General features: G+C 43.8%; 2 protein-coding genes across 2 annotated transcripts in view; one reads left to right on the top strand and one right to left on the bottom strand.

Moving 5' to 3' along the window:
* Positions 1–4152: 4152 nt before the first annotated feature.
* The window catches only part of LOC121273703 (zinc finger protein 229-like), a 1112939-nt gene continuing 1107029 nt past the window's right edge, over positions 4153–10062 (bottom strand). Inside the window, exon 4 of the mRNA XM_041180864.1 lies at positions 4153–5258. Coding sequence (XP_041036798.1) covers positions 4740–5258 — 519 coding nt within the window. The 3' untranslated portion in view covers positions 4153–4739. The remainder of the gene's footprint in view (positions 5259–10062) is intronic.
* LOC121273707 (gastrula zinc finger protein XlCGF7.1-like) lies at positions 7019–9873 on the top strand. Its single transcript, XM_041180868.1, has 2 exons — positions 7019–7153; positions 7293–9873. Exon 2 carries the CDS (start codon positions 7730–7732, stop codon positions 8480–8482), a length of 753 nt encoding a protein of 250 aa, XP_041036802.1. The 5' UTR covers positions 7019–7153; positions 7293–7729; the 3' UTR covers positions 8483–9873.

Genomic DNA, 10062 nt, shown 5'->3' with positions numbered 1-10062 from the left:
TGACACACCATGTCACTCACACCAATGAGAGACCCTTTAAATGTGCTGACTATATCTGGGCCCCACATTTTAGGAAAGATGTGAAGTTCTTACAGAGGGTGCAGAGGAGATTTACGACAATGGCACCAGGAATGAGGGACTTCAGTTAGTTGCAGAGACTGGAGCAGCTGAGTTTTCTGTCTTTGAATCATGGAGTCATTAAGATATACAAGGAGACTATTCAGCCCATCAAGTCTATGCTAGCTCTTTGTAGAGCAATCCAGTCAGTCCCATTCCCCCATTCTATCACTGAATCTCTGAAAGTTTATTTCCCTCAAGTGCCCATCCAATTGCCTTTTGAAATTGTTCATTGTCTCTGCTTCCCACCCCACCCCTCGTAGACAGCGAGTCATTACTGCTCGCTGTGTAAAAATATTCCTCCTCACACCCTCCCCGCATCTCCTGCCCAAAACCTTAAATCTGTGTCCCTCTCCTCCTTGTACCATCAGCGAATAGGAACAGCTTTTCTTTGTCCACCTTATCTAAACCTGTCATAATCTTGTACACCTCCATCAAATCTCCCCTCAACCTCCCGGATTCAAGGAAAACAGCCTGACGTCTAAAATAAATAAATAAATATGTTAATGCCTGAAATCAATTGGGAATGTTTGATTTCTGTTTTAAAGATATGATGAACATATTGTATTGGACAGTAAAGGAATTGGAGTAACTCACCCGGGTGATCAGTGGAAAGTATCAATCTGGTATCCACCTACATTCTAGTGAAAGTCAGGGAGGTGTAGGTGAGATGAATAAGTTGATAGATTTCTCTGGGAGATATTTACATCCTTACCTATGAATTTTGTTTTAAAGAAAACCACATTTGACAGCCTGGCCACCACCTGAAATATCAGGACCATAATAGGGGGAGATAAACCCTACTTTGGGTTTTCTTGCTAATTACTGAACATTTAATTAAAAACTATGACTGGCTGTGCATTTATGTTTAATTTGATTATTACACTTCTCCTGTTTTTATTCCTGTTGTCATTACTCTCGGTGATCTCACTTTGATATTTTGATAAGAGCACTTGAAAGTTCAGAATATGTGGCATGACACTGGGATACCGGTGTGAGTGTGCAGATGTGATTTGTTACATGTGAAGACAATAGCACGTATAAATTCATGATGAAGTGGACTGAAGACTGGGTCCCAAACATACACAGCAACTTGACAAACAGCCTGACATCAAATGGTTAATGTGACCAGAGGAATAAGACAACATTTTGACATCATCAAAGCACTGACACACACTCCAGAGAGAAACTGACTTTAAAACAGTCAGGATAGAATTAAACACACTGGTCATGGTCACAAAGTGAGTAAAATTGAACTAGCAGTGATAAACATTTCCATTGGGTCAATTAAAGCCTTGGGAGAAATAATGCTGAGAGAGAACTCTCCACAAGTTGGACAGGGATAAGGAGAGAGCTGAAGAATCTTTTACATCCATGCTTGATCTGTTGCTTGAAGCAGATGTCCTTATGTACGAGTAACCTAGAACTCACGGCGCTCCTTCAGAAGAAAAGATCGAGCAGATGTTACCCCAGGGGGGGCCAGAACAGAACTGGAAAATAACGGAGTGAAATTGAGTGAGGGGTCGGAGAGAGAGTTCTCCTCCCCCTCAAGGTGTGGACTGTAAGAATCCTGGGGGACCCCCTACTTCAGGTTTTCTTGCTAATTAGTGAACATATGACTGGCTGTGCATTTATTTTTAATTTGATTGTTACACTTCTGTTTTTATTCCTGTTGTGACTACTCTCAAGGTGAGGATGGTTGACAGGTGACAGGATGGGAAATTGTGGTTTGGAATGCTGACTCCCTGTACCGGGGACGGAGCGTGGGAAGCCAATTGTTTGAGAGTTTGACGTGGCTTGGGCAGGTACAGATGGTTCAATGACAGGTTTTGTAATTGGTCCATTCAAATATTAGCTCAGCAATGATTGGGTTAAATCAGTCTCCATAGACTTTGTGATGTAAAAAAGTATCAGAAGGGGTTCCCTGAGCACAGAGATTTGTAGAGGTTTTACATATTGCATTGACTGGTGCCATGGCATCTGGGGCAGACCAGGGAGCATTTACGTGGAGATGGTGCTTCTACCCAGAGTGTAATGGTAATGCTGCTGCACTTTGATACTACTGCTCAGACATGAGCATGTGTCAGGTCTTATTTATACTGAATAAAATTTAACCACTGTCACCAATAAGGGTTATCACTGTGAATCATTTCAGACTTTGGGAAAGGGGGTAAAGGGTTAATTGACTCCCTGAACCCCATTTTCTAACATCGCTGTGTCAAAAATAAAATCCCATCTCCCCCTCTGGCTCCTTTGCCAATTACCTTAGAGGATCTCACTTTCTGTTAAAGAGCCTGCCAAGCCCTCCCACCCACTTTCCCTAAAGTGCAGAAATCTAATCAAATAATTTTACTGATAAAAGTTTATTAATGAAATTAAACATGGTTAAAAGAAAACAGAAAATTACTTGAGGATCAAAGACAACCAGAGTAAAAAGATGTGCACAATGTTCTGGACCTAAATGATTTCTCTTTAATTCATCTGTCCCCTGTTTGCTGCCCTCTTTGTGGAACACCTCCACTCAGTCCACAAGCATGACCCTGACCTTCCAGTTGCTGCCATTATAATTCACCACGTTGCTCTCGTGCTCACATTTCTGTCCTCGGCCTGCTGCAATGTTCCCGAGAAGCCCAACACAAGCTGGACGAACAGCACCTCATCCTTCGATGAGGCACTTTACAGCCTCCTGGACTCAACCTTGAGTTCAACAACTTCAGACCAGCAACTCTGTCCTCTGTTTGGAACTATTTTTTGTGGCTGCGTTTGCTGCCAATATGGGGCGTGTTCAGTTGTACCACTTCACGCAGTGATGTCATTGAGAATAACGGAGATCAGAACTCTACTCATTCCCCCAGCTTCAGTGTGATACTCATCCTCTCCAGTTAGTTTCTCCCTGTTTTTAATCCAATTTCAAACTTGCAGCAATCCTAATGAGAACTGAAACTGAAGAACAAAATTCAATGAACAATCCTAGAGAGTGGATTTTGGACCCAGAAAGGGCTATTTCATTCAGAACAAAATCCAATACCCATTTTCTTCTCGGTCATTTCCTTTAGCTTTATCCGTTTCCATGGCGTATTTTCAGTTCTATTAACTCTGTTTCTTTCTCTTCACAGATACCTGGCAGCTCACTCATCAATACCTGAAACATTTTACTATTCTCTGCACTGTCTCTGTTTATTTTTTGAATGTTAAGTCAAATACAATCCACTGTTTCTCTTCCACAATCTGTAAGGTACATGGTTTTGTTAACAATAACCACGGAAATGTGTGGTTTTACTTTCCAATGTTTTTAACTGGACTACGTTTACTGCAGATGCATCCAGCCATCAGCGGCCATCTTGTGTTGACATGAGACGCAGTTTTTTTATCAAGTGCCAATCTGTACCTTGTTTTCATGATTTTTGCTTTCAGATAGAGCTGTCCTTTATTCTGCCATTAACACTTACTCTGGACCAATGCTTTGTTTCTTTACTACAACCATTACCTCTCCCTTTGCCTTTTGTTCCATAATATTTTCATTATTTAATCTCACCTGCCCTCTAACCAATCCCTGACTTTCTCTTTTGTTCTACTGGACCCTCCCTCCTTTCTCAACAGCATCAAACCCATCACATTTCTCCATCTCTGAAGTTCTGAGGAAGAGTCATGTTGGAGTCGAAACATTAACTCTGTTTCTTTCTCTTCACAGATACTTCCAGAGCAGCTGGGTTTTTCCAGTACTGTCTGTATTAATTTTAGATCTGCCTGTTGTGGTGGGAAAGACATAATTTACTGTCCAAGCTTTTAAGCTGGCATCATCAGGACACTTCGCAAGGAAACCAATGTGAGGGGAAAACAACAACCGCCAGTCACCATCAATTGGTGCATTCTCCATGGCAATGTCACAACCAGTCAGAGTCCACTTGCCAACCAATTAGCAATCTCTTCTCATGCAGTATAAATTGTTGTGTTCTGCTTATATTAGTATTCTTGCAAAGTGTCCTGATGAGTGCAAGATAAAAAGCTTTGACATGTCTCTTTTCTCAGCAACACTCAAGTTCTGTACGACCAAACAACTATTTACTATCCAGGATAAAATAAGTGAACTTCATCAGTTTTTGCAGATCATTTCAGTGGAATGTGCACTCCCTGGCTCAAAGAGCATCAGCCCACTGGGAGCAAAGTCATGAGACTGGCCAGTCCAGCAGAAAGAAACCCTCCAACCCTCCCACTTCACCAAGTGTCAGAATGAACATGGTTCAGTCCTGGATGTGATTAACAGCAGCAATAACAGCAGAATCCAACCCTTGGAATCACTTCTGAACTCGCTGATATCTCTGCAGGTTGCATAACTGACTGAATCCCTTTCCACACTTGGAGCAGGTGAATGGTCTCTCTCCATTGTGAACTCGCTGGTGTCTCAGCTGGCTGGATAAATGAGTGAATCCCTCCCGCACTCAGAGCAGGTGGATGGCTTCTCCCTGGCGTGAATTCATTGGTGTTCCCACAGGTTGGAAGGCCTTCTAAACTTGCACAGTGAAAACAGCTGAACTGTCTCTCCTCAGTGTCAACTCGCTGTGTGTCTGCTGGTTGGATAAATTACTCAATCCCTTCTCACACACGGAGCAGGTGAACACTCTCTACCCAGTGTGAAATCGCTGGTGTGTCCGCAGATTGGATAACTGACTGAATCCCTTCCCACATTCAGAGCAGTTGAATGGCTTCTCCCTGGTGTGAACTCGCTGGTGAGTCATCCGGGTGGATAAATGAGTGAATCCCTTTCCACACTCAGAGCAGATGAACGGCTTCTCCCCAGTGTGAACTCGCTGGTGTGTCCGCAAGTTGGACGAATCACTGAATCCCTTCCCACACTGAGAGCAGGTGAATGGCCTCTCCCTTGTGTGAACGCGCTGGTGTGTTAGCAGATGGGATGAATTACTAAATCTCTTCCCACATTCGGAGCAGGTGAATGGCCTCTTCCCAGTATGAACTCGCTGGTGTGTCCGCAGGTTGGATGAATGAGTGAATCCCTTCCCACATTCAGAACATGTGAACGGTCTCTCCCCAGTGTGACTGCGTCGATGAGCTTCCAGCTCAGATGGGGATTTGAATCCCTTCCCACAGTCCCCACATTTCCAAGGTTTCTCCATGGTGAGGGTCTCCTTGTGACTCTTCAGGTCTGAAGATCATTTGTAGCTTCGTCCTCACACAGTGCAGAAGTATGGTCTCTCTCTGCTGTAAAAGGTTCAATGATTTTTTTCAGACAGTGTAACTGGTTGAAGTGCTTTCCACAGTCAGTGCACTGGAACATCGGTGCGGGTGTCTCGGTACTTTCCTGATCACACAGATGTTTAAAATCTTTAGAAGCAGAAAAAACCAGAGAAACATTATTTCTTCTAGATTCAAATGCTCATGATATTCAGGTCCCATGAATCAAATGACTGTCAGATCTCAATGTGATGTTGATTTGAGATTTCTGTCTGCAAATCCTCCTAATATCCTGTAAAAGGAATTTACACAAGTCATCACTGTCAGTACAGGATAGAAATTCAGAACAGACAATTCTAGTTTCTATGGAACATTCTGCCCTCTGTTGTTCCCCAATAGAAGTAAATCTCCATCCCACCCATTCTCCTTCTATTCTCATTCTGCTGTACCTAATAAACACCCAACATTACTGCACTCAAAATGTGTGTAATACACAGTACTCTGTTACATGATTACAGATGTATGGGGCTGTGAGGGAGAATTTCATGTGGTGATGAGCTCGAACTCGCTGTCCATGAGAGTGGTGGAAACAGAGACGACTAATAATTTCAAGATGAAATTATATGGGCACTTGAAGGAAATAAAGCTGCAGGTGAACGGGTGTATAGAGGGGGAATGGGACAGACTGGAATATTCGACAGAGAGTTGGCATGGGCTCAAGTTGCCAAATGGACTCCTTCTGTGCCCTAATGATATTATGATTGTAAATATTTACTGCACTATACAAAAAATCATGAAATAGTAATAAATATGCTGTATTACAGATCCATCAATAATATATCTAATATGTACCAGAGAACTACACTAAACATATCTCTGTTGCTAAGATAAAAGCTAAATACGGCAGATACTGAAAGTCTGAAATAAAAACAGAATATGCTGGAAGAACTCAAATCTGACAGCACCTGTGGGGGGGACAAACAGAGTTAACGTTTTGAATATGTATGACTCTTCTTCAGAGCTAAAGAGGACATAAACCAATCATCTATCTAATATGTACCACATAACAACACTAGACATATCTCTGTCCTATATTAATTTACTCTCCACTTAATATCAGCCATCTCCTGGGGAAACCATCCCTTTAATTGTGAACATTAGGAAAGAGACCATCCTTTTAGCCAGACAAATAAATGTATCAAGCTGAGGGAGCAAAGGATGTCAATGTCTTTAAGAGAGAGAGAGACAGACCTGGGCCAACCTTTCCAGAGTCTGCACCCTCCCTGGATTCACTTCCTTTCCCTTCAGTTCCTGCAAGTCAACAATTTCCCCCCAGAATGAGAAAAGAATTGGAAAGAGAGAGAAAAGAAAGTGTTTTACTCTCAGATGTTGGACACAGGAGGAAGTTTTAGTCTGTGTGAAGCTCAATCTTCATTCACACAAAGCCCGCGCTCTGATTGGCTGGAGGGCCAGGGTCCTTCCGGTCCTCCAACTCTGCCTATTGGTTAGCCCCTCAGCATGAAGGGAAGAGGCGTGTTCTCCCCGCACATGCGCAGCTTCCCCTCTCCCGTGTTCTCCGAACGGCTTCTCGCTCTGGCCGGAGACGTCAGCCGGTTGTCTGGAAACCTTGGCTCGGTGAGGCGGAGGGGGAGGGGGAGGGGGAACAATGGGTGGGGGCGGGGCTCCCGTGTCCACGCGTCTGGCCGGCAGACTGGAACCCGAGGACGTCACCGCGGAGCAGAGTGATTCCTATTGGCTGATTCAGGCAAGGTTCCATTGTGGACGTCACAATGCGGAAGTTGGACAATGAGCTTCAGACTAAAACTTCCTCCTCTGGGCAACATCTGTGAGTAAATCAATGTTTCCCCCTTTCCATTTCTTTTCTCATTCTGGGGGGAAATTGTAGACTTACAGGAACTGAATTCAGCAAATCTGATTTGCTATCATGGACTGACAGTGATGACTTTTGTAAGCTCCTTTTACAGAATATTAGAAGGGGAGGTTTTGCAGACTGATCTCAAACCACATGTTACAGCAAGATCTGACAGAGTCACTCAATTCATCAGGAGTTGAATATCAATGGCCTTTGAATCTAGTAGGAGAAATGTTTGACTGTTCATTCTGCTTCAGAAGGTTTTAAAGTCAGTGTTATTGGAAATGCACTGAGACAGACACATCCGAGTGAGAGTGTTCCAGTGCACTGACTGTGGAAAGAGCTTTGACTAGTTACACAGCCTGATAAAAAAGTCACGGGAGGGACTGTACCCATGTTCTGTGTCTGGACTGCTCAGTTGATCATTGAATCTGAGGCGACCAAAGAACACCTGCACCATGGAGAAACTGTGGAAAGGAATTCATAACCTCATCCAGGCTGGAAATTCATCTACGCAGCCACACTGGAGAGAGGCCATTCACCTGCTCCATGTGTGGGAAGGGATTCACTCATTCATCCCACCTGATGAGACACCAGCAAATTCAACCGGGGAGAGACCATTCACCTGCTCTGACTGTGGGAAGGGATCCACTCAGTCGTCCCACTTGCGGATACACCAGCGAGTTCACACCAGGGAGTCTGTTCATCTGCACCATGTGTGGGAAACGATTCACGCAGTCATCCAGCCTGCTGAGACACCATGTAATTCACACCAGTGAGAGACCCTTTAAATGCTCTGACTGTGGGAGTATGTTCAAAAGCTCTCAGGAACTGATGTTCCACCAGCATTTTCACACTGAGAAGAGACTGTTCAGCTGCTCTCACTGCACAAAGAGGTTTAGAAGTTCATCCAACCTGCAGGAAAACCAGCGAGTTCACATTGGGGAGATACCGTTCACCTGCTCTGAGTGTGGGAAGGGATTCACTCAGTCACCTCACCTGCAGGCACACCAGCGAGTTCACGCTGGGGAGGCACAGTTCACCTGCCCTGAGTGTGGGAAGGGATTTAGTCAGTTATCCAGCCAGCAATCACACCAGCGAGTTCACACCGGGGAGACACCGTTCACCTGCCCTGAGTGTGGGAAGGGATTTAGTCAGTTATCCAGCCTGCAATCACACCAGCGAGTTCACACTGGGGAGAGACCGTTCACGTACCTTGAACGTGAGAAAAGAGTCAGTAATTCATCCCGCCTGCGGATACACCAGCGAGTTCACACTGGGGAGAGGCTGTTCACCTGCTGAGTGTGGGAAGGGGTTTAGTGATTCATCCCATCTGCTGAGACACCAGCGAGTTCACAGCGGGGAAAGGCTGTTCACAGGGTCTAAGTGGGGGAAGAGATTCAATTGTTCATCCAAGCCGCTGACACACCATGACAGTCACACTGGTTAGAGACCTTTTAGATGCCACGACTGTGGCTGTTGATTCTGTAAATTGAGGTTAAGTGTATACAGGTGGACATCATGGGTTGGATAGTTACTTGAGCACATATCCTTACTGACAGGGAGTGGAGTCAAGTCAGGAGGTGTATTCCCGTAATGTTTCACTCGATGAATAAATCTATACTAAGTAAAGATTGATTCCGGTTTCTTCCTTCACCATTAGGCTGTCAGGATTATAACAAAGTAATGGAGAATGCTTGTTTAATGATGAAAGTTGGAAACTAAAGGAAAATAAAATTTCAGACAGAAAGTTACAACCCGAGTAGCTTTTGTGAAAAATGGCTGAAAGCAAGTGGAAATTGTAAGAGTCTGATTACCCGCAGATGTTCTCAGAGTCTGAGCCACACGACCAGTGGAAGAATGAAGTAGATATGTGGACACGGGTTACGTCCCTACCAAGGAGGAAACAAAGTCTGGTCTTGGCATTGTCACTTCCCAACAAAAGTAAAATCAGAAGCAAAGTATTTAGTGAGCTGGATGCCTGTCAGTTGGATACTGACGAAGGTTTGGATCTTCTATTCAGGTTCATTGATGAGATTTGAAAGAAAGATGATCTACTGGATGCCTATGAAGCATTGTTGGACTTTGACAGGTTTCCAATGAAGATGAAAGCATCTTTAGCAGATCTAGATATCTCAACTTAAGACAGGATTGGAACAGCACGAATAGGTGAATGAACCCCAGGGATGACCGGGGACCAATTAACAGGTGTTTCAGGTCTGACTCAAAATATCATTATGTGATGAGCTGCCCAAAGTGGAAAATCGAGGTCTTTGAATTGACACGTGATACAGAGAATTCTGAGGCTGAAGATGATGATAATGATCACTCTGAAGGAATTGTACTAGTCACAAGTTGCTTTGGTCCAGTGATGAGTATCTTAGTCACAGACTCATTCAACTGTGCTGTGTTAGACAGTGGCTGCACCTCGACAGTATGTGGATTAGATTGGTGAAAATGTTACCCAGATTCACCTCGTACTGAGGATCGACACAAGGTTAAGGAGTATGAAAGTTATGGTTTGGTGATGTCAACACATTGAAGTCACTAAAAAGAGTGGGGATTCCCTGCAAAATAACTGGAGTCATCAGTGTTAACTGTTAGACTTCACCTGGATGACACATTTGTGTAATTAATAAGGCTTATATTACCAAATTGTACTGTATGTAAGCTTAACAATGAACAGTCTTCAATTGCCTGGCTCTTTCAGTTCCAGATACTGTAATGTAGCTTTAAGAAAATAAAACTGGTGTTAAGGTCAGGAAGGGGTCAGAGCAACAGGTGTTCCAGGACACCCTGTTTAGATACAAGTTATAGTTCACAGTTAGAAGGGACTCCAAGCTGATTGGTTTAATTTGTTGTGGGGAAATGAGGAACACTTT

Source organism: Carcharodon carcharias (assembly GCF_017639515.1).
Source record: "Carcharodon carcharias isolate sCarCar2 chromosome 27 unlocalized genomic scaffold, sCarCar2.pri SUPER_27_unloc_1, whole genome shotgun sequence".
NCBI lineage: Eukaryota > Metazoa > Chordata > Chondrichthyes > Lamniformes > Lamnidae > Carcharodon > Carcharodon carcharias.
Note: the sequence above shows the minus strand (reverse complement) of the source record. Positions and strands in the feature narration are given on the sequence as shown.

Bases quoted from the DNA above. Each gene is read 5' to 3' on its own strand.
- LOC121273707 (XM_041180868.1), top strand. From the start codon at position 7,730: ATGTGTGGGAAGGGATTCACTCATTCATCCCACCTGATGAGACACCAG.